Source organism: Cinclus cinclus, chromosome 7 (assembly GCF_963662255.1).
Source record: "Cinclus cinclus chromosome 7, bCinCin1.1, whole genome shotgun sequence".
Lineage (NCBI taxonomy): Eukaryota > Metazoa > Chordata > Aves > Passeriformes > Cinclidae > Cinclus > Cinclus cinclus.
The window spans coordinates 32,341,141-32,365,104 of record NC_085052.1 but is presented as its reverse complement, the minus strand read 5'-3'; the positions used below and the strand labels follow the sequence as shown (position 1 = coordinate 32,365,104).

At 43.5% G+C, this 23,964-nt stretch overlaps 1 protein-coding gene across 2 annotated transcripts; it reads right to left on the bottom strand.

Moving 5' to 3' along the window:
- Positions 1-2,200: 2,200 nt before the first annotated feature.
- SNCG (synuclein gamma) lies at positions 2,201-23,929 on the bottom strand. Of its 2 annotated transcripts, none has more exons than XM_062496438.1 (5): positions 23,846-23,929; positions 12,401-12,442; positions 11,401-11,528; positions 3,190-3,255; positions 2,201-2,412 (listed from the first exon to the last, which is right to left on the bottom strand). In XM_062496438.1, the coding sequence occupies exons 1-5, from the start codon at positions 23,862-23,864 to the stop codon at positions 2,383-2,385; spliced, it is 285 nt and encodes a 94-aa protein (XP_062352422.1). In that variant the 5' UTR covers positions 23,865-23,929; the 3' UTR covers positions 2,201-2,382. The 2 variants fall into 2 exon arrangements, with proteins under 2 accessions (XP_062352422.1, XP_062352421.1); XM_062496437.1 differs by lacking the exon at positions 23,846-23,929 and adding an exon at positions 17,139-17,259.
- Between the last annotated feature and the right edge of the window lie 35 nt (positions 23,930-23,964).

Sequence of the window (23,964 nt, the reverse complement as noted above, 5' to 3'; positions counted from 1 at the left end):
ATCAATAGACAATATTTTGTCTCTTTAACGAAAGACCCTTCTACTTCAAAAGAAACAAGTCTTCACCTTTCTTACCTCTGACAAATGGGGCTCAGAACTCTGGCTTCTGCTCCCCACGGTTGGGTGACAGCCAGTCTGAGGAAGGGACAGGGAGGAAATAGAGGTTCACTGAGGCATTGCATGGGCACAGCACTACCTTGTTCCTACTCACTGACACAGGGTACTCATGTGGGAGGAAACTGCATGTCCTGGTGTCTGTCTCCAAGACTTGTGACTGCCTGTGGAAGATGCATAAATGTTCTCTTGGCTCTGACTGCCATGGGACTAGACGAGACCTGTGCAGGACTACACCTGCCTGGGCCCAGAGCAGTGCTCTCCCATGTGAGAGGTGGGCAAGTGTACAGGCAGATCTTCAGGCAATGTTCAGACACTTTTGATGCCCAAAAGTTGGGCAGTTGTCAAGCAGTGTTTTCAGTCCCACAGTTCCAGATAAAGGTGTGCAAAACACCTTCCCTCCTGCAGGGAAGGAAACAGAGAGCTGCATGCCACCCTCCCACGAAGCCACATAGCTCAGTGTGGCAGAAATGTGGCCTGGCATTCTTAGCTCAGACTAAACCATTCTCTCCTGGTTTATGCCCTGGGAACCAGGGCTGAAGCCTGCTTTGAGAGATGAACATTTGGGGAGCAGCTTACTCCTCCTTTGAGTTACAGCCACTCCTGCCTCCCATGCATGCCCTACATAGAGAAGGCATTCATCTCCTTTTTCTTTTTTTTTTTTTTTTGCAAAACACTTTTGTTTGTATTCCCATAAAGCAAAGCTTTTGCGCAAAAAGTTTTTCTGTCTCTCTCTAGTGAGCACCGAGAATAGACTGCAGCCTCCTGCTGCTGAGCATGAGTATCTCTTTATGTCCTCTTACCTAGGCCTCAATTTTAGTTATTCTGTTTAATTGGCAGATATTTGCAGGACATCAGTAAAAAGTATGCACATATCAGATACATCTTCCTTTGAGGGGCCTTGCTACCTCTGCTAGGGCTCTTTTGTTCCCTTTCTGTGTTGAGATCAAAGACCCACTGGGATGGGAATCCTGTGGTCTCTGCAAGGCAATGCTTTATACATACTGTTATGCCTGAAAGAGGCTGCCAGCACACTCGCTAGATGCTTCCATGTCACAGCAAGTCTCTTCTGTAATACCTTCCATAGTCATCATCATTTAGAAGCTTAATAAAGATGTTATGTCTGATTTTGAAGCAGTTTAAATCTCAACAGTTTACACTGGCTTTTCCTGGATTTGTGGGTGCTCTTCCTGCAGGTAAATAAAATAACCCATTTTTATACCCATACCTACTGATGGGTATAAAAAGGTACTGATGGGTACTTTAAAGGTAGCCCATTATTTACAGCAATGAGCAACATTTTCCTGCTGTCTACCCTGGTGAATGTGGAAGGTCTCTGCTGCTCTCACTCAGCAGCTGATCTGCAGCCTGACAGCGTGCTGTAACCGAGACCAGCTCCGTGTTCGTGGTGCACCAGGAGATTCTCCTTGGGCACCTGTCCTCACACTCACACATTTCACAGCAACCCTGCCTGTCCCTGCCAGCAGCAGTGCACTTCTGATCAGGTCGGTTGGTGCCCATCTCATTTCCTGAATTAGCTTCTGGCAGCTTCTAACATCCTGATGTCATGACTGTCAAAGCTTTCTCATGCAAACAGAATAAACTGAGCTTAACATCACTTTCACATTCCTTTAAAAAGCCTCCTTTCATCCAATATCAGTTCCACATTCTCTCTTAAACATGGAAAGTATTTAAAAAGTGAAATATTTGTTTTTAAGCCCTGAGAGAAAACCAGCCTACCTACAGAACTGTCTTCAGAAATACAATTTTTCATGCTTCTTCATCTCCTGCAACATGATTTAAGACCCTTACAGTTTTGAGTATTCTAATCCTGCACTTTTACAGGAAGAATGTATCAGTTTGGAAGGATCCACATCTAAAATGTGCAAACAAATCTGACAAGACAAAAAAAATCTGTTCGAACACCTTTTATTAGTTTAAAAAAAATGTATTTCCACAATGCCTAGAGATCTCAAGTGCCAGTGCATATGGATGCAAGACACAGATTCGTGAGTCCAAACAAAATATACAAAGCAACTGGGAGGCCAGGAGGGAGGCTGGGAAAGACACACAGCCCAGTGCACACCTGCACGTTACTTACAATTAGAGGAGTCTGGCTTACATATATTGTATGACTGGTTTATGAGGCAAGTGCAAGACTACAGAGCTGAATGTAGTTAGTCTATGGACAGTGGGATTTTCCTGTTGTGGTGTCAGTTAATACTTCCATGTATGCTCTTGGAATGGTCTCTTTTGAGCAAGAATTCCCTAACTTGATGGATTACCTTCAATTTCATCCTGTGAGAGAAGACAGATAAGAAAACAGGTAAATATTTCCAGTGGAAAACCTATATAAATAAATTTAGGAGAAAAATCAATGCTGATAGTCACCACACAAAACCCCACAAACAACTAGAAAACAGGTGATGCAGAAAATAAATGAATTATCTATTCCTTCTGGAAACCAGACACACTCCCACTGTAACTCAGACCTCTGGGGAAAATGAGGGCCTGAATTCACACGTGGTGGCAGTCAGGCTAATGTGACAAAAAGTCATCCTTGTTCAAGAGCTGAAATTGTCCCAGAGACTAATGTTTAACCCAGGGCTTCAAAAGAACATTGCAGGTAGAACAGTTCAAAAATTAAATTAACTAATTTAAATAGAGAAATATTTATAGAAAAAAACCCAAGCTTATTATCTAAATCTATTCTAAAGCATGGCTGCAAACAGGAAAAAGGTATTCTGTGTGTTGACAGAACCATAGGACAGCATTAACTCCTGTATGTGCATTTACATCCCAAAATCAACCCAAATCAGGCAGCAGTTTGCAATCTTGTCCATCTGTCACTCATGGAAAATTCCCAAGACAAGGAATTGGCAAAAACAAGAACAGATGAGCCCAGATTTTTGTCTAATAACTCAGGGAATTGGGAACAGCGATGGGCTCCTTGCATGGCAGTTCTAGAAGCACAGGAGGCAAGGGGCAGATTCTGCCAGGGGGGAACCAGTAACCCAGAAAGAGGCCAGGTGTGGCACAGAGAGCCTGGGGCAGCAGGGCTGTGGCACCACTCACCTCTCCACCAGCGCTTCCCTCTCCCTCCACCCTGGGCTGCTCGGGCGGTCCTCCTGCCAGGTCCTCCTGCCAAGTCACAAGCAAGATGTTTGTCCTTGCTGCCACATGCAGAGTCATCCCCTAATCTTAGACAGACTGCACTAGATGGGGCTGAGCATTACAGCCCCAAGCAAAATAGCAGCTTTAATAAATGGCAGATACTGCTTGAAATCCATTTTTGTTGTGCAGCTCGTTAGAGCGGATGTCTATGAAAAAGCCAACTCAATTTCTTACAGCCTGGATTATGGTCTTTTTTCATACAGAAAATCAGTTCTTCTTCTGTCATTGGGACCAGAGTTTTGACTCCTTCAGTGTGAAGAAATTTGGGAGGAACAAATTAATTTACACATAGCAAGGCTATACCCAGCCTTTCCCCACATTATATTACCCTAAGCACTCATTGCATAGACTAAAACTAATCAAAGATATAGCAGTACTGTGGTGCTGGTAATGTCATGCTTCAGATAAAATACCATTATCAAAGGTAATAAGCTTTTCTTTTTGTTTGAGTCCAAGTATTTACTTAAGTATTTTGGGCTCTTCTAGCTACTTGCCTACATTTTTCAGCTACCTTCCTATTCACAGAAGAAGTGAAAAAGTTTCATTATCAGGTAATTACCTTAAACACAATTTGGCTGCATGGGAAGAGAAGACAAAAACCTGACCATACTGGATTTACTATAACTTTAGTTGAGTTCACTCAACTGAAATTACAAAGCTTCTCTGTTCCCTTCAAGTACATGTGCCCATTCTCTGAATGACTCTCTGCTACATGAAGTCAGGGCCACCACAGAAGGAACCAGAGACATATATTCCATATATTATGGAAGGGAAAAGTCAATTTTGCATGGACAGCGAAGTCATGAATTTCAACATTTTGGAAACACAAGGCTTGGTGCCTGGTGCTGCTGCAAATTGATGTCCCTGCCAAACCTACTGTAAACAGAACTTTATGCTCCATGTGTTTAGGGGACTCTTTTCACACATCCTTTCCTGTCCAGTCACAACTATTCTCATTAGTAGGAGAACATCCCTGCCATCCCTGCCACTTTTTGGACTGAATTTGGGAAAAAAAAGGTGATGTGAAGTAAGAAGGGGAAAGTAGATGGAGTTACATAGATACAAAGTAGAGTCCATGAAAATTTAATCTGGAAATTGAACTTCAGATCCATTTGTGGCAGAAGGGGAGCCAGGAGGTGGAAACATAGCAACCTGCTTGTCCTACCTATGGGCTTCGGGTTCTCCACACAAGCTACTGTAAGATCAATCCACTTGAGACAGAAAATAGCCAAGGTATGAGCTGCAGCCCTGTACTGATGTCTGTCACAGCTGCAGGCATTGCTTCATCTCCCTGCTGAGACCAGAGCTGATCAGTCTGCTTGTGGAGAGCACCATGTGCTGCTGGTGTCTCCAGACGAGAAGCACAGAGCAAACATCTTTTCTTAAGGAACGTGCCCTTAACTTGCACTGCATTGTTGGCTGAAATGATTCTTACTGGTACCAGCCTAAGCTGTGTTAAGCAAGCCCAGGTAACCAAATGACATCACACTGCACATCATGGAAGCCAGTTTCTCCTGCAGAGACCTGCAGCTCTTCAGGGGAGGCCGCTGCTCTGATGGAGCCACTTGGTCACAGTCTTTCTGAAATGAGTCAGCTCTCCTGCTGCCAGCAAACAGCTCACTACTCGGAATTTATGGATGCTCATTCAGCCTCAGGATTCAGCCTGTGGCTTTAAAGCAATTTACATTTGCATTTATATTACATTTTGCATCTCAACTCAACAGCGCACATTAGGCCAAAGCAGGCAAATAGCCTCAAATTATATTTTGAAGCTTTACAAACATATTTTTTACTATTAGGTGGAAAGGAAAGAAACCTCCAATGCAAGCCACTGACAATAGCTGCCACAGCAGGTATTTCATAGTGATTTGCAGGTGGAGTTACCAGCTGCTGTGCGAAATCACGAAGGTCAATCAAAGGCAATTGCTTAAGGGGCTGAGCTGCATTGGGAAAACTGGGGAACAGCTCACAGGAGCACAGGGACCAGTGCAGTGCACTCCACCTTTCTACAGGGTATGAGCACCTATTGTTTCTGTGGACAGGGAGCATGGCTCTGGTAGATGTGGAAGGAATCCTGGGAGAGGGGACACCCTTCTCATGACACTGTATCCAAGGGCAATGGGTGGGCTGGAGAATCCCTGTTCAGCTTTTGTGCTGCTTCTTAGATCCCTGACATTGTGCTCTCTGCCAAGACTGCTCAGAAAGCTAAAAGTGAACCACCTATTTTTAGAAAGGGAAGCAACTGAGTTTCTGGAGGGTGTTTCTAAGCTATGTTGGAGGAACCAGCACAATAGCAGGATGAAGAGGTGTCAGGTCACGTTAGGGGTGTCACCTCAGCCTTTTTCTCACGCGCTTCCACCCTGCCCAGAATAGGGAGCAGGAGATGAGGAAGGGCTGCATTCTTCAGCTGGGTGTCAGCTGGCTGGGGATGTCAGGGACTGCTCAGGACACAACATACAGAGAAGGACCATGTGGTGTAGGGGTCTTCACTTTGGACAAAGAGCCAGAAATTCCTGGGCATCAGCTCCAGCTATAACATTGACTCACAGGACAATGCTGGGCAAGAAAGAAGGGATGAAAATCCAACTTCCTTGGGCGGCAGCAAGAATTTTGCCATTCCTGTCAGTGTTCATCTCCTCATTGAAAGGGGTAACATTTTCTAAGCAAAAGGCATGTTGAAACCATGAAGCAATTAGTAATGTTCCTCCTGCTCTTAAAGGGCAAACTGAATATTTCCCCTCAGAAACTATGTACTTTCTTAGAAAAAAGTATTTTAAATGAAAAAAGTTTAGATAGCTAGTTTGCTATGGGCTATTTCTTCTATTTTTGGGCGGGCAGTTGAATCTTTCTTTGCTAGTGAAGAAAGAAAAGTGAAGTACTTGAACGTAACAGTTAAGTGAAACACAAAACTTCAGAATTCCTTCCAAGAATAGTACACAAGTTTTTAAATATTTTGTGTGTTTAAAAATACTTTTTATGTAGAATATATACACCACAGGAGATATATATATATATATATGAAATACAATATTTTGCTAAGGTTATAAAACAAAGATACATGTTCAATTATCACTAATTAAAAACTCAACAAATTAAGACCTGCCATTTATAAAATATTCCTTAGCAATGCTAAGGGATCTTAAATAGACTGTACTATAGCCTTCTGTGCTTGGATATTTTAATAAGTTTTTTAAAAACTGATTTTAAAAGCCCAGAAATATTGGAAGACATTAATTACGATTTAATTCCTCAGATTTCTCATTTTCACAGGTTTTATGAAATTCCCTTTTTCAGCTCTTCAGCAATTGACTTGTCTGCTGAGTTCATCTATGAAGTGGAATTTATATATTTTTCCCATATTATCTTACAGGCCAGTGGAAATTTTGTTACTGTCCCCAAATATTTGGACATAAGTCTTATTATCTTCCTTATATAACAGAGAAAGCAGTCCAAATATTGGATACTGGAATACACTCATCAAATCTCAACAAATTCAGTGGCAAGCAAGATTATTTTAATTATTATTATTATTATTATTATTATTATTATTATTATTATGCTGTAAAGCCAGAGAGGTTCACTGGCAGTCTAATCTGCTACAAATTTAAGAGCCCTCAAAGGGACATCAATTGCATAAGGTGGAGAGGTTCAGCCTCGTGTAGTGCTCTTGTCCTTGGGTGCTGGAGCAAACACAATGCAGCCTGGCAGCATCCCCAAACCACTCCCTAGGGAACCCTCAGGCAACCTGGCAGGTGCTGTGGATGAGCTGTCCTGGAGAGGTTTCAGGCTGAGTGTGTTCAGTGATGCTGACAGCTCTGACTTAGAGGTCAACCCTTGATTAAAGTGAGTGGACCCACCAGCAGGACAGACAGATGGGCATGCAGGATTCCTGTCTTACCCTACAAATCCAGGTAGACTTTTGGGGTGGCTTTGTTTTTATCCAGCTCACAGCCAGACTCTCTGAGAGTCTCCTGGAACTGCATATACAAATGATACACATTTAACACATATCCTATGGGATTGCTGGGGTACAGACTTGAGCCATGAAGCACTTCCATGGTCTTGTAGGCTTTAAGGCTTCACCAGTGCCTCTAACTCAGCTATTTTGCATGGGAAAATGTCTGCCTGGATGCACTAATGAGACTGAGAGGGAAGCACAGAAAAAGTGCCTGTCGGTAGAGTGCTCCACTCCACGCTGCTCCTGCAGTCTGCCGTGCTCCATGACATGTGCAAGGATACCACTGGGATGCATCACTGCATCAACTAAGTACAGGGAAGCTTGAATACAAAGGGCAACCAATTTCAACTGTTTATTCTACTTAATTGTTGGATAGTTTGGCTGCTGATTTCCCTGCTCCTCTTGCTTAACAGCTTTGCCTTTGGTGGCTTCTCAGATGCCCTTGGTTGCTCTCTCCTTGTCACACCTGCCCAGCCCAACCTAACTTGAAGGGCAAGGGCACTCAGTTTCTGCTTCTAATTCCTTCCCTGCGACAGACTCCTTGCATCGGAGACTTCACAGGGTGTAAGTGAAGGGAATTAAGGCCAGGAACAGCAGCCTTTCACATTCAAGATGTGCAGTTGTTATGAAAGAGATGAGCCATGGCATGGGTGTGGTCCATGTGCCCCAGATCAGGTGCACAGAAACGCTGTGATCCAGTGAACGCACCCAGCACTTGCACATAACTGACAAATGCTCATTTAATTACTGGGCTGAAGTGAAAAAAAAGATCAGACCCAATTCAAAGTGACAGAGTCATGAACTGACAACTGATGATAGGACAAATAGATCTAAAGGGAAGATTTAGGTGGAGGGTGTAGGGAAACATCAGTTACTGCGGAAATTGTTCCAAACCCTGAGGGACATTTTGAGAGTGTGTGTATGTACATGGGCTTGTTCCCAACCACGTGGTGTCTGCATTGCAGCAAGCTCAGTGCTGTGTCATACAGAAGAAGAGTTAATCCTCTTCTAAGACAGGGATATTTAGTGGGCTGTTATCTCACTGGAATCTCTTTATGTCCACCCCAGGGATGGGGACGGGTGCAAAGCCACAGACAGAACACCCTACTGACTGGTTTCATTCCTTTTTGTATCATAAAAATTTTAGAGGGTTTATAATCTCTTAACTTACAGATTTTTTTTTAACTGATGCTTAAAAACTCTCCCAAATGAGTCAATACTTTATTGTACTCAGCAGTGACCAGGTCAGTGCCAAAGCCCTGTCAGGCAGTGCCAGCACTACTCAAGATTGTTCTCACTGGTGCTTGGCACCCCTCCATAGGTGTAGGGCTACTTTAGCTCCATTTCCTTCTGTGTAGCTCGAAGTGCTGCCCCCAAGGGCAGTAAACGGCAGCAGGCTGCCAGGGGGTCCACATTTCAGTCCCTGCAATGATGCAACAGAGGGCTGAATTCTTTCCCATGGCCAAAGTCACCATCTAATATATCTGCACCCCACGGCTATCCAAAACTTAACCCAAAAGCCTTAGAGTACTCCTCTCCTTCCTAATGTGTGCCTGCCACTGATCCCAGCTGTCAAATGCACAGATTAAATGTCAACAAGCTCTCCATAATTGATATTAATACTGAGAGCAGTCAGCTGGGGACATGCCTTCTAGGACCCTCGAGTGCCCAGCCCCGAGTCACCCCGAGCACTGCTCAGTGCCATGCATTCACAGATCCCTGGCACTCTGAACAGCCCTTCTATAGCAGGGAACAACACTGGAGATAGTTGAAACCCAAATAAGATCTTGGCAAGTGCTCTGTGCAGTTAAAAGAAGGAGCACAAATAAGTCTCAGGACTGGATGCAACTGGACGCTCTCCCAAGCTTCTGGGGATGAAATGCTTGTGATGATTCCAGGATTGCAGGATTATAGAGATGGGTATTCACTGTTTAAACATTTAAAAGCTATATATATTATCACTTAGTGTATGTCCAGTGGGTCTCCCACATGCATTACAGTGCCTGGTTGTGCTATTGGCAAACTGGATGAATTTCCATTAGGAATTGTGTACCATGATAGGAGCAGTTCTGGAGGAAAAACAGCCAGGGCTGAGAGCCCAGCACAGCTCCTTATACTCCTTTCAGGGCCCTCCCTCTGGAGCAGCTCTAATTACCCATTAGCAATGGGGATGCACTCGATGTGCATATGGAGCTCAGTCATCTGTGTCTAGCTGGGTTTAAAAGGTAAGAATGAATAAAAGATTTTGCACTCCTAAGCTGAACTAAACCAGCAGAGGAGATGAATCCTCTTTCACAGAAACAAAGGTTTTTCCTGAGTTTTTTTTATCCTGTGATTTGTCTTGTTTTTCTCCTCCTGTTTTCAGTCTGCTGCCCACCTCTGCTGTTTGGCATGACATCATGATGCTGTATCCAAAGCAATTTCCTGGCTCCGTTTAGTCTGCCCTTTAGCATGTGACACATCCTATTTTTTTATTTCTTAATCAATCTCCATTTTAAGTCTAAGCAATCAGACATCAGTGGAAGACATCAGAGTAACTGTTCAGATGCTCTCTGGGAAACCTGCACTGGTTTGAGCTCTGAAATTAGCTGTAAACTGTAGTTGGCAGCGTTTGAGGTGGGGTTCTCACTGAGGAGGAATGGGGAAGAGGATTGGTGTTGCTCAGTCCTCGCTGGAGGGGAGACAGCTCTCTGTCTGCAGCAGGGATTCTGACCATCAGCAAATTCCTCACTCTCCTGGGTCAATCACCCCATGGTCAGTGTAAAGGTAGGAAGGGTGTTCTGGCCCCATGGAATTAGGAAAATTAGGAATTGCTGTTTGCCCTCCTGCAGCCTAACTGCTGCTCCCTGTGGGAACAGAGATTAAACTTATCCCAAGGGCTTAGAAGAACTCCTGTATCTGCCCTTTCCACATGCTTTCAGGAGGACATTTTGCGTCACTCGTAGCTGCTGTTCTCCTCTTTTGTTAGCCTATTCTCTCAGGATTTATATGCTGTGTAGAAGTTTGTTTCACATCACAATGTGTTTATGTGCAGGTCAGGAAATTAATCAGATGACTATCTGAACAATTAAAACAATTTTGGCCAGCCTAGCTTTGCTTTGAGTCTGGGTTTGAGTTTGTTGTGACTCGTAAAGCTCATGTGGCCATCAACAGCACCGAACTATCTGAAGAGGGGAAAGAGACTGGTTTACCCAAGAGCTGCCAAGTATTGGCCTCTGCTGTACAAATGGGTGCTGTTTGTTACCAAAGCATCTTCTCTAATGATCAACACTCCTTCATCTAAGGAGCTGTTCTGCTCCTTCACACGCCCCTTAATCCCCTCACTTGGAAAAGCCCCTTTTGCCAAATTAGGCTGGAGGACAGAAGATGCCTTGTCTGCATCTGGCTTAATCCGTACACAATTTGGGTCACACGGCCTTCTATCAATAAGCACTTGGTTATTGTCAAACCAGCAGGCAGCAGAGCAGCAGGGTCAGGCTTTCTGCTGGAACCAGGCTGTGCCTGGCTTGCTGCTGCCCTCTGCTGCCTCTGGAGCTGTCGTGGTCACGGCAAGCCTGAGCATCCCACCAGCACTCAACAGGGGTGAGGGCAAATGCTGGCTCCTGTGCCTTCCCACTCTGCACATCCCTGAGCTCTGACTCATCCAGATGCTCACTGCCACTCAGACACATTTCTGCTCGAGTCCCTGGGAAAATTGCTTTTCAACATTCGTAAGAAAATGGAGAGCCAAACTCTTGCCAGCAGTACACACTGATGGGGCAAGGGACAATAGGCACCAAGTGGCTAATGTGTCCATCTGAACAGAAGAAAACAGTTCTCCTTTTTTCTTTTGAGGGTGGTCAAACACCGGCACAGATTGCCCAGGGATACTGTGGAGTCTCCTTCCGTGGAGATATTCAAAACCCAGAGGAACAGTCCTCTCTCATTGGCCTTAAGGGGATTGGTCTAGATGATCTCAAGGGATCCCTGTCAACCTAAATGATTCTGTGACTGTATTAGGCATTATATGATAATATTAAGTATTATACAAAAGCAGATATTGCTGAAAACCTTTCATTAAATAAGTAAAACCATCAACTGCAAATGTTTGCAGGTAGTTTAAGCGTAATCCAAAGGCTCTGTTGTCCTGCCCATCACAGAAGAAACAAACACACCTTTTTTACAACTCCTGTAGTGGCCACGATGGTCTCTGCTCCTTCTACAGTCTTGTTTGCCACTGTGTTCACGCTGGCTACTACAGCTTCTCCCACCACGTTGGCCTGCTCTTTGGTCTTCTCAGCAACTGCAGTTTCAACAAAAGCAGAAAAGTCAGCAAACTAGACACTGCCAGAAGCCTGCCAAATTCCCTGGCATGATAAAATGACTGCATTGATTTAAAAGAAGAAATTAGTCCTGATGCAGTCCTTGTTTGGACTTTTTGGATGAGATCATGTCTGAATTTAGATCGTGTACGTGAGGATTTTTGTCTGGCACAAAACGCTGCTTAGAGAGCAGCACTGCAGCCTGTCAGTCTTTGTGGGCAATTGGAGAATTAAAAATTCATTGTCTGATACTAAGAGACAACAGTGTAAATAAGGTATTTTGGATTGCAGACTGTCCATGACCTGTTCCAGTTTGCCTTTTGTTTGATTCAACAGCCCTTGGCAGGAAAAAAGCAATAGTTATGGAATTCTCCAGGGAGAAGATCCATTCATGCTCGTTCAGGACAGTCCATATGGCTGCTCTGCCTTGGAGCTGGGGATACCTCAGAAGGAACCCTTGGATCCCTGACTCTGCAACTGGCTGACAGGACTCTCCTAAAGACCAGTTTTGGCCAGAAAGGATCTGATGCAAGTAAATCCTCTCTGCGTGCTGGGCTGTGCACCTGACATTGTGAAATGTCTAAATTGTTGTGAATCATCCCAGTCTGCCAGGTAACCTTTCTGTGATTTTTTCTTACCTACTCTACTGATTAAATATTTTCTCCCATCTGTGTCCATTGCAAATGCCAGACCCTGAGCCATAGCTCCTGGCAAGCAGCCTCCATCCTTCAGTGGGAAGGTCAGGCAGACCAGGGTGTCCAGAGAGACCTCCCACTTGGCAGGGGTGATGGCCTTCCCAAGAGGTCTAACAATCACCACAGATTTCCACACTCCTCTCAGGCTGTGCTCTTACCTGAGGTCACACTTTGCACTACACCCTCCTTGGTCTTAGTGCCTGTGAAAGGAAACACAGTCCATCAGTGCTGCCTGGAAATTACACCCTGATTCTGGACACAGTTGTCTTCCTGCTCTGAGGAAGTGCAGTGGGGAGCTGAGGTGCTTCTAGTACCTCCTGCTCAGACACAAACCATTTGTAGAGTCAGAAAAGAGACCAGCCTCCCTCCCCAATAAAGCCAATGAGTACCTTTGTGTTAAGAGTTGGATAATTTCAACAGCAAATTCTCTGGAGATAACTAGATCTGAAAAATCTCAATTATGAAAAATTACCCCTGCAATATTTCCAAAATGATCAGTTGAGTAGTGGTAAATCAACTTTAAGCTAGTTGTAAAAATGACTGTAAATAAAATCACCTGGTAAGACCTCACCTACTTCACTCTTGCAAGACAAGAAGTCACATCCATGACTCTGCCCTGCCTTTCAGCAGATACTTGGCTGCAGTGGTCATTTAAAGTCTCATTCTATTCCACTAATAAAGACTGGAGAAAACTTAAACTGAATTTACAGAACCACCAGGCTATATATACTTTCGTTTTGATCCTGCTGCAGATAAGTTAAATGATACGGTAGATGGACAGCCCCCATGGTAACTAGGTGTTGCACACATTAAAAAAATAAAGGATCAAATTTATCTTTCTTGGAAGTTAAACATAAGCCAAAATATTCCACTGGTCCCACTTTACTGTATATTGCAAATCATTGCACCTATACAGGTTCTCTTCAGATTTCCCATATTGATACAAACAAAAAGATTTCTATGGCCAACTATTAAAATTATAGAAAATGGACAACAACCAGGCAGATTTTTGACTCCATGATAGTGCAGCCTCCATGAGTGTAGTGAGAGAAATCAGCTACAAACCACAGCTCATTCTCATTAACAGCCTGAGAAATAAAAACAGGTGCAGCACCCTGATAACAGGTCAAGCCCAGCTCTATTCTGCCTGATACTTGTTATGTATTATTGAATGCAATTCTCAATTGTTTATTTATTTTGGTGGTTGCAATGTTTGCCTGGGGCAGAACAAAACTGTTCTATTACAATATACCCTCAGCATTTCACTCCACCCTCCCAAACTGTCTCAGAAGTCAAGAGATGAAATCTTTGTACCTTTAACTTGTTACTGCTGTAAGCTGCAGTTCCTCGTGATGCACATGTGCACGGCTGTGAACTGGATTTAATAATGGTGCCCATGATACACAAACGTGTGCAGAAGCACAGCTCTAGCAGAGCCGGTACAAGTCTCAAGCCATGTGTGTGAGCTCCTGAATGGGCCAAACATACAAGGTTCAATTCAGAAACTATCCTGCTTCGTTTTCCTTCCCAGCGCCATTCCAAGCAAAGGCTGCCACGATATTGACTGGACACACCAGGTTGTGTCAGACCAGACTCAGATGCCCAAACTCAGCCCTTTGCTGGTTTTCGGTCAAACAGCTGTTGACAGGTAAGCAAAGTACAAGATTTGCTGTCCCAGCCTTTCGTGCCTTTGCAATTTTGCAGTAAATATGGTTATCGAGACAAGAGCTGCACTTCTGTATGTTTTTTGCCAGACTTTTAAGGTGACTATCTGGGATCAATTATTTTATGGGGGAGGGGAGCGGTCAGGTGCTATATTTGCAGATGGAAAACAGTTCCAGAAAGGAGGGATGCAGATAGAAGAAAAACATCCGAATCCATTTCATGATGGGAGCAATGTCACCGGGAAGTCACGGCTGCAGCCTGGGGAGAGCTCGCCCCATCCTCGCAGCCCAGCCACACCCGGTGACTCAGGCTCCCATCCATTATGCACCGCATGAAACCCGACCTCCGGGCGCACGCTCCTGCCAGCAACCCGCATCTGTTGCATCAGAAACCAATCACCTGATGCTCAATCTCATTTCACTCATTAGTCCTTGCCTGCAGCTTCTGTACCCAGAATTAAAAGTTCATGCATCCTGCCTCTTCTGAGTGCCGTGAGTCATCCGCAAAGAGCTTTGGGTGGGACCGAGGGTGTGGAGTGCTATGCCCTGGGAGAAGGTCTAGAGTAGAAAGGGATATTTTGATGTGCATTAAGTCCTGCAGGAATCACCCAGTTTAAACACAGCTCGGTGTGTTGAGGCTTTCCGCAACACACACCGCTGAAAATCATTCTGGAAAACTGGAAGTGCATTCTTTGTTGAGCCTCCCAAACTATAGCATTAAACAGTACTAATGACTCAATACTCTGATATGGCTTTGCATTAAATTCATTAATTAACTTCAGCATCACTTACACCCCTATTCAAACCAAATCAAAAAAGAGAGCCCACTGAACCAACTGCTGGATCCACACTAACCATGCAGGGATCTCCTGACACTTCAGCAGACTCAGAGGTTGCTAGAATTTGGAGAGCAGATGGTGATTTCACCAAGTGCACAGGTGACCCGTGAAAGAGAGGGGATTTCTCCCTCTTTTCACGCAGTCTCTTCTCTACCCCACCAGTTCAGCTAGGCTAGTGGCAGGGCAGGAGCACGACACTGCATTCTCCGCCCGGCAGGGAAGCATCTCCTGCTCTGGCATGGGCTGTGGGAGCTGAACCTCTATGGATCTGAGGGGGAACAAGGTGGCCACAGTGTCCCAGTGATGCCATTCACTCCAGACAGATACCTCTGAGTGAGCATTTTCTTCTCCTGGGCAGGAGCAAGAGACTCACCAGATGTGGTGGTTGTGCCCAGACAATTGGAATCCTCCTCAGAGAGTCAGCAGAGTAAACACAAACCTGAATAAAAGTCAGGGATCCACTTCATCCATCCTAGACCCTGGGGATTTTGCTCTCCTTTCTGATGTTCTCAAAAGACCCTTGAGGTCCAATACAGTACTATTCTCTCCTAACATCCAAAAATTCAAGTCTCATCACATAATGCTCTGGACAAAGCTGCTGGGATAGGGCCCTGCTAAGGAAGAAGCAAGGAAGGAATGGTCCAGGTCTCTGTTTTACTCTTTATGTGGCACAGATTGACAAAAGGCAGCATGAACAACATACTAATCATACCGGTTTTAACCAACATACCGCACCTCTACCTTCTCTGGCTATTAAAACAAAACCCCCATTTTCTGAGCTAATCAGCATCTGGCCTTTACTTTTCCTGCCTGTGAAAGACTGAATTTTCCCTAAAGGGGGGAGCTTCCCAACAGGAACTGAATCAGGCCAAGGCAAAGCTCTGTCCAGTGCATGACAAGGCAGGAACCAGCAGTATACCAACAAACCAAAACAATAAAAGGAGAAAGCATGCAATCCTCACCTTGATCCTTATTTGATCCTCATTCAGAGATTAAGGTTTCAAGGCTTTTAGTTTTAGACTCATAGAAAACTATTGAAAAAGTTAGAATCTTCTAAAGAGATCACTTGGCAGTGCAACAATGAAAACCAGGTCACAGTATGGAGCTGTACAACGTGATTGAACAGACATGTGAAATTATATAAAAAAAACTCTGACTAACCCAGACATAACTCAGACCTGGAAGCAGGTGGAACAGTAATTATGCCACACTCATGACACTTCTTAGACTGGTGTTTCACTTACTGTAGTTAGTTTAGCTGTTTACAGTGACACTGCTTACTTTATTTCCTTGTGGGTCAACTTCAAATTCAAATGTGAACTGTTACATCCATTCGTTTCCAGCATGTCAGTAATAAAGTATTTAAAAATTCAAGATAAAGACATTACCTGCTACGTACAAATTTTATATTTAATTTGAAATTTAATTTAAATTTAAATTAATTATATTAATTTGTATGCATACAAATATATATCTCTAGCTATTGCCAATAGAGCAGTTTTAAATATAGTAGTTAAGTACAGCGGTGGATGTTGCAGTATGATAGCAGGAAGAGCCTGCATGTAAACTTTCCTACAAAAAGCAACACTCCCATATCCACCAAAAATAAAGAGCTGTGTGAAATGCACTAATCAGCAGTGAGATAATCAGTCTTGGGAACATATGACTTTAGTTTTGTATTATATGGAATATCTGACCATCCAGCCATATAATTGCATGTGCTAGATAAGTGGAGATAGTGGGTTTCGAAGGTGACCTTGACAGGGGAGGTTTCAGCCCATTAACTGTGAAAGAGGGCTCTAGGCAGGACATCAAGCATGCTGTTTTCCAGATCCTATTCTCTGGGTAAAAAGAATTTGGGCGTCTCTTGTAAAGCAAGATTAATGCGTGCATGGGCAACGAAAGAGGTCGGTGAACAGGAGGAGGATTTCAGGACAAACCCATTTGTTTGTGGGAAAACAGATGCATCCTGCAATCCCCTCTTATTAACACTGCTGGTTCCTCTCAGGGACCTCCTCAGTGAGTCCCTCCCAGTGTGGAGGTGAGGCAGAGACCAGCAGCGCTCATTTGCCTGGAGAGCACCTGACTCACCCTGCAAACAAGCAGTGAATAGTCAAACAAACCTTACACCTGAGCATCTGCTCCTAAACATCGTTCTGCCTGTCCTGAAGGAGTGCATTCTGTGTCTAACTTACAGCTGGGGAAACTGAGACATGGGGAGGCTGTGGTACCCCAGGTTCACACAGCAACTTTGCAGAGCTCAGGATCTTATCCAGACTATCTTGCTAGTCACTCCCAAGCTTCAGCCATAAGATAATTTCCCCAGACTTCCTCAGAAACAATCTATGCAGCTGTTCATGCTCAAAAGTAGATCAAAACTAGTTCTCTCTTACCTACATACATTACCCCTTCTTTGGTCTTTTCTGCAGCCTCTGTCACTCCCTGCTTGGTCTTCTCTGCAGCAGCCACCACACCTTCTTTAGCAATGGAGAAACCTTTCTTAAAGACATCCATTCTTGTTGCTTGTGAGGGTATTATCTGGGATGATCTGAATGAGGGAGCAAAAGCAGCAAACAGCACCACAAGGCTGGGACTGACTGTGAGATGAAGCCTTACCCTCAGCAGATCCTCTGCTGTTCTGGCAGGCTCTGCCTCTGCTCTTCCTCCTGTGCTGGATGAAGGCAGTGTGGCAAAGCTCACAGCCCCCACTGGCTCTTATTGATGAAGTGTGCTGCAGTGTAGCCAATGCCCGTGTACAGCTGATACTGAAATATTAATGATACTGATCTGCTTGGGAAGCTTTAAGAAGGGAGGGGGAGAGGAGGACGATGACAGCAGTAGGTAAGGAGCCGTCTGGAGAATTTCCAGACAGACAGAGCTTTTAAAATATTGCTGCAACGCTCCCAGTGAAGGATGGCCTCAGTGAAGAGGAAGACTTCAGCAGAAGAGCTGAGTTCCTGAAAGAGCATCTTCCCGAGGCTGCACAGGAGGAGCCAAACACCAGCTCTCCTGGTCCCCAGAGGGTGGAGGGCACAAAACGCTGACAGCATTTGTAGCAAACAAACAGCGTCAAGGTTTCTTGGTCTGGCAGTTACCAGAACCCACCCTGCACAAAATGGTAACATTATTTCTAGTAAACCCCGAGAAAAAGGGAACCAGCTACAGCTTGGTGCTCCGGTGAAGGGAGCTTGAGGTCCCACCTGCTATGTTTGTCAAGTGTGAAGTCATTCTGTATAAATTGTGGGGTTTGCTCAGCTGTACATCCCATTACAACGGCTCATTTCTGAAAAATCAGACGCCTGTTGGGGGAAATCCTGTTTCCTATTTGTTTCTCTGAATTGCTGTAGACAGAGCCCTGCTCTGCCACTGCAGAGTGAGACATAATCTCACACCAAACACTATCCCTCACGTCAGAGCTAGTGCTGCAGAGCACAGCAGGGCAGGAGCAGCCAGCACGCAACTGACTGGGGAAATCTTACAGAGGATACATCCAGTCTCAAGGACTGGGAAAAATATACCAAAACATGATCATTAATCACAGTTGGATATCCTAATGTACTTGCAGTCAAATTCAAGTTGAAGTGTTTTGTGAAGAAGATCTTAAGTGCCCAAATCAGCTATTGCTCCACTGGTAAAATGAAGTTCAGGGCTAGCTGTGAAAGCAATTGTTGCTGCAGCAAGGTGATTTTTAATTTATTTTTTTTTTAATAGTGCCAGATGTGAAACTATGGAAGCCACATTGCATCGGCCTTTGAGCCCAAAGCATGACCTGCTTTGGCTGTTTTTCCTCACCAGGCAAACAGAATATAAAATTCAGATGCTGAGCTGCACTTTGGAAAGATAGCACACCACAACGTCATGAAGTGCAGTGGTCTGCAAGCTACTGCGGCCACAAATTATCAGCCTGGAAGTGTCAGATGGGGAATGACTACACAGAAAATGGTCTGAACAAAAAATATAGTATCTGTACGTACATGCAGACATGTACACAAACACAGTTCTTACTGTGGAACTAAGAATAATTCTTCAGTTTTTGGAAGTGGCTCTTTTACCCCACACTGAAATTATTGAAAAGCTGTTGATGTGGGCAAAAACCACTTACAGCTCTTAAACCTTTTGCCACAAGTAAGTCTACTTATAAATGAAGAACAAATTTCCATGTGAACATAAAGAAGCCAAATCTCTGTCAGACTAATTAATTTATCAACTGTTAATTTTAAAAAGCGCAGGAATCAGAGGAAGACCAGCACAGCATACTAATTGTTACAGGAGCTCACATAGTTCCAGAATGTTGCAGCATGAAGTGGAAAAGGTTTTTCTTATCATCTGTCAAAATTCCCCCTAGGTGGCTGTGGCTATGGCTGGTGCTCCTCCCTGCTCCCAAGGTGCTCTCAAATTGAAGATATCTGCACTTTACTGAGCCACACAACAGGGGTTTAACCTCACTGCCACTGATTTCACCAGGAACAGGCAGGAGTCTTCTTTTGACTACATTTGTTTTAAAAATGAATTTACCATCTTTGGGATCTGCTCCATGGCTTATTTGCTTTTTCAGCAGGCTTTCAAAGACCATTAAAATAGAGCACAGACATTCCCAGGGTTATGAGTTTTGCTGGTATTTTCAGGAGAACACCAAGACTGATAAGGCTGAGTGAGAAATATATCTTGATTTTGTTCAGCTATTGTTCTGTCATTGTGATTTGTACAATTCAATTTTTCGTACTTTGCATTGCTATAAAAGGTAACAAATATATGAAATATCAAGCCATCCTGGGATGTGAAACATGAATCACCACCAGACTGAATTAGCCAACACTCAAGTGGGATACTCCTTTCCTGCTTTCTGTCTCAATGACCTTGAGAAAGGGCTCACAAGACACATTTCAATGCTGTTGGATCCCTCCCAGGCAGCAGGCAGTTTGCACAGGCATTGTTTTACCTTGAAACCTTTTTAGGAAAGCTCTGGACTCAAGACAACATGGTAGGTGATCTATACAGGGCAAACATCCATAATGGCTCCTCAGTGTTTGCCACCTTCCTTCTACTCAAAGCAGAGGATTCATTCCCACTTTGCTGCCAATCCTACCTCAGACAAAACCAATAGCAAGAGTTAACACAAGCGACCTCGGCTTTAAGATTTTGTTATGGACTTAACTTTCTGCCTAGTAAAGTTTCCCCCTTCACATCAGGTAAGAAAATCCAGCAGGCAATTCAGAGACCCCAAGTTCCTATCTAACCCAGCAGCAACCTCTTTTTCTCTGTTTTCTGCCTTGCAACATTAGAACAAGCCAGTTAAGCTACATCACTGTAAACACATCTGTATCTCAAAAACATTTGGCTGATCTGCATTATACCAAAAAAGCCTTATCTTGACTTGTGCAATGACAAACCATCCACTTGCTGTTCATTTGAAGTTTGAATTCTGTCTGCTCAGACTTGGCCATTGAGCCTCTTGCTGGATAACAGCAGAGTTTCTTGAAACTTCCCCTGAAAGAAGCAGTTCCCCACCTCTCATGTGCCTCCACCTGTGCCTAGGCGTTGGTGGCTGCCACCTGGAAGCAGGTCCGTGCAACATCTGCCAGTAATTGTGAAATATGGGCAAGAGAAGTTGAACTCAAGTCTACCTATTCCCAAAGCAAGACAAGGCAAAGAAAAGAATGCAAAGCAGAAATCAATAGTCCCTGTCCTCTACTGTCTTTTCTTTGTGCCTGCAAGAGATTGAACAGGATTTTTCTTAATTTGGGCCTCTTCCTTCTTGAATTTTCCCAGTTGCAAGTTACTCTGCCCACAAAGCCTTAACCTTGTTCTTTAACAATTGACTTATGCTGGAGACTAACAGCTGACAAAGTAATTTTGCTGGATGAAAGGAGTGTGATTTGGTCATATTCTACCAAAGTATTTAAATTGTATTGTTTGAAAGATAGTTAAGGAAAGGAAAGACAGACTACTTTTGTGGCTGGTAAATATCCTTTGTCCAGGAGGTTTTTTTAATGAAGAATAATATTAACATTAACAGGATTGAACCTTGCTAAATATAAACAGAAATCCTTCCTCTCTCTCTCTCCCCATTTATGAAAACTTCAAAATGCAGAAAGAACTGTCACAGATCTGTCGTTTCATTGCCCTAACAAAAACAAGCAGTTGTCTGACATCCTTTGGCCAACAGTTTAGGACTTGAATCCCTGAATGTATGTTTGCATAAGTAATGAGTTAATTTCCTTAGCCAGGGAATAAACAACCCAGGGATGAGGCATTTTTCAGCAACACACGCAGAGATACGGAGTGCTGCCAGTACAGCAATCTTCCGTGACTGATCTCTGCTGTCGAATACCACTGATAGCTTTTGAGCAAACCATTAAAAATACAGGCAACAGGAATTCATCTTCTCCCTCTGATGGACAGACCTGCAAAAGGAATCTCTCTCTAACTCTGCAGTCCCCTCCTGACACTCTTGTCCCTGTGCTCTCTTCCCCCAGAGCAGCCACACATGCATGAGCACACATCACCAGCAGACAAGGGATGAGACAGCATTTTCCAGATCTAAATCCCAGTGCCTAATGAGAAGTTATCCCCTTGCTGTGCAGCCATCAACAAAACTGTCTTCCCAGACATAAAATATTTTCAGTTTTTCAGTCTGCTTCAGAGATGTGGAAATGGGATATATGAATCTAAAGCAGCACTGCTTTTCTATCTTTTCTTGGCTTTTAAAATCTTTTTTTCAAGGTTGGGTTTTTTGTTTTCTTTTTTTTCCTTTCAAATACATAATTAGTAATTTAAGTCTATAAATAAGAGCATTACAGAGAAGGCAGTAAATCTGGAAAGACAGAAAAGAAACAAACAAATTAATCAGAATCTATTAAGTGAAAACTGAATTTCTAAGGGCTGTTTCTCCAGAGACATGCTGACTGGAACAGCTGGAGTGTTGGCTTCCCAAGTACAGCCAAGCCATTTATCGGACAAGCCATTGATCAAACACATTGTTTAGCACTGTTTACTCTGAGGTTGCTCACCTCCTATCCAGTTGTAGCTGCAGGGCTCTGACCCTAAACAAAATGAAGGGGACCAAGATGAGATATTCCACCTTAGGCAGATTACCCAGGAGACTGTGCTGGCATTTGTAACTTGGTTATGGAATTGCAAACAGGACACTGAATTCTTGGGGTGGGCAACATCAGAGGGGGTTAAGAGCTGTGTTTAATGGAAGTGGTTAGAATTACCAGACAAGGCAAGAGCAATTCTGACACTTATTGGCAAGATGCCAGGACACAAGCAATTGATCTGCTGTAACTGGCAATATCAACTCTTTCAAGATTAGCTTGAAGTCTGAAGCATAGTTTGAACACTTTGAGGAAGTACTTCCCAGAAATTCTTGGAGGAAAAGTATTTTCATGAAAAAGAGCACAAAACAAGCCACTAGCAACTGGGGATGAAGAGTGGAGGAACAATATATTTTGGCTAGCTATTCTTAGAGTCACTAAAAACTTGTGAGAACTACCAGGGCATCTCTAAATATCCCCACACCATTATTAGTATAACATCACTCACTGAATGGGCTTCAAGTTATATTTTTGGAGTAACACTTCACTATAACACTTTGCAATAACAATTTCCAAGTAATTTTCCAAACTATCTTTTAAATTGACTTAACTCACCATTTTTTCATTAGAGCTCTGAAAGGTACACCAACACTAAACTAGGCAACTAAACATGACTAAGTATCTACTGGTGTTGGTGCACAGATGTCTTACTCATCTAGAAAGTACCTCCTAGAAGACACTGATCTCAGAAAGCAATAAGCAGGTTGTCACAACAAACATATGTATGTTTTCCCTGGTTCCATGCTGAGGCAACAGCTCACAAAAAAAAAAAAAAAAAAAAAAAAAAAAAAAAAAAAAAAAAAAAAAAAAAAAAAAAAAAAAAAGAAGAGACAAGGTTGTGGTGTATCTCATTCCTGAGTAGGTATACACCTCACACCTGCTCCTCTACAGACATCATTAAAGAAAACTTACAGCTCATTCTGCCAGCAAATCTGATGTTTTGAACCAATATAACCTGAACATGTTATTCAGATACCAAAAATTATGACAGCTGTTACACAAAAATCTCAACTACTGTTCAGTAAGGAAGTTCCTTTGAATAATGAATGCCTTTCATGTGCTCATGGCAGCATCCTATGTCATGCCTACCACAAGGAAAGGACATCATCCCTTGCCTTGCTCCATATTTTCCATCTTTCATAACCACTACCAAAAATCCGCTGTGCTCAATTGTTAACCTGCAAATCTGTGCCTGCTGCACCCCCAGGACAGCACCATTACAAAGGTACAGAGAACAGGTTCTTGCACCTGGAGGAGCAGCAGATGTTCTGAGCCACAAGGATCCTGGCAGAGAAACACTGCCCCACCACTTTGGAGGGATCACACCCACGAAGAGTGTGCAATACCTGCAGCACAGAGTCACTTCTCTGCAAGCCAGGATCTCACTGCAAGTCAGGTTATAAGCCTGATGCTTGTTTTATCTCATGTTTGCTTCAGTTCCTTCCTGATAATGGTCTTAACACGTAAACAAATATAATGCTTAGGTCACATCCAGTTACTCGTGAGAAAAGCATATTTCTGTGTGAAACATGGCACATGAAATATTCACACATTGACATGTGCTACAGCAGGATGCACACAATTCTGAAATAAAAGCAGCAGGAAGGAACACAGGGAAGTTGCTGATTTTTTTCAGTCTTCAGTCCAGACCTGACAATTTCATCTCCCTGGAGAAGTGACTGCTACTGCAAGAACAGGCTTTCCCTTAGAATTAGCAAAATCTCTCCCTGCCTGGCCCCATATGCTGCTGTCACTGCTCTTGGGCAGCCATGTCTAACCACAGGTCAGGAGGGGCACTTCTGTGTTTCTCTATGTTCTTCCATTAAGCATAAAATGGGGGCATCAGGAAAGAGGTGGAAATCCAGCCAGTGGTAAGGAGATGCAAATTCATAGCCTTTAATAACAAGGCCTTCCAAAATCCTGGAGAGATTTTATCCTCTATTTTCAGCTGGTATTGGAACAAATCCATAAAAGTTTTACATTTAATGCTCTGCAGGACATACTGAACTTTGGGCTGCTCATCTCATCATTCACACTGCAAGATGATCAAGCAGTCCTGCATTCCCACTTGTTTTGTCAGTGGAACATTATTCTCCTTCACTTTATTTTTTAAAATGCCAAA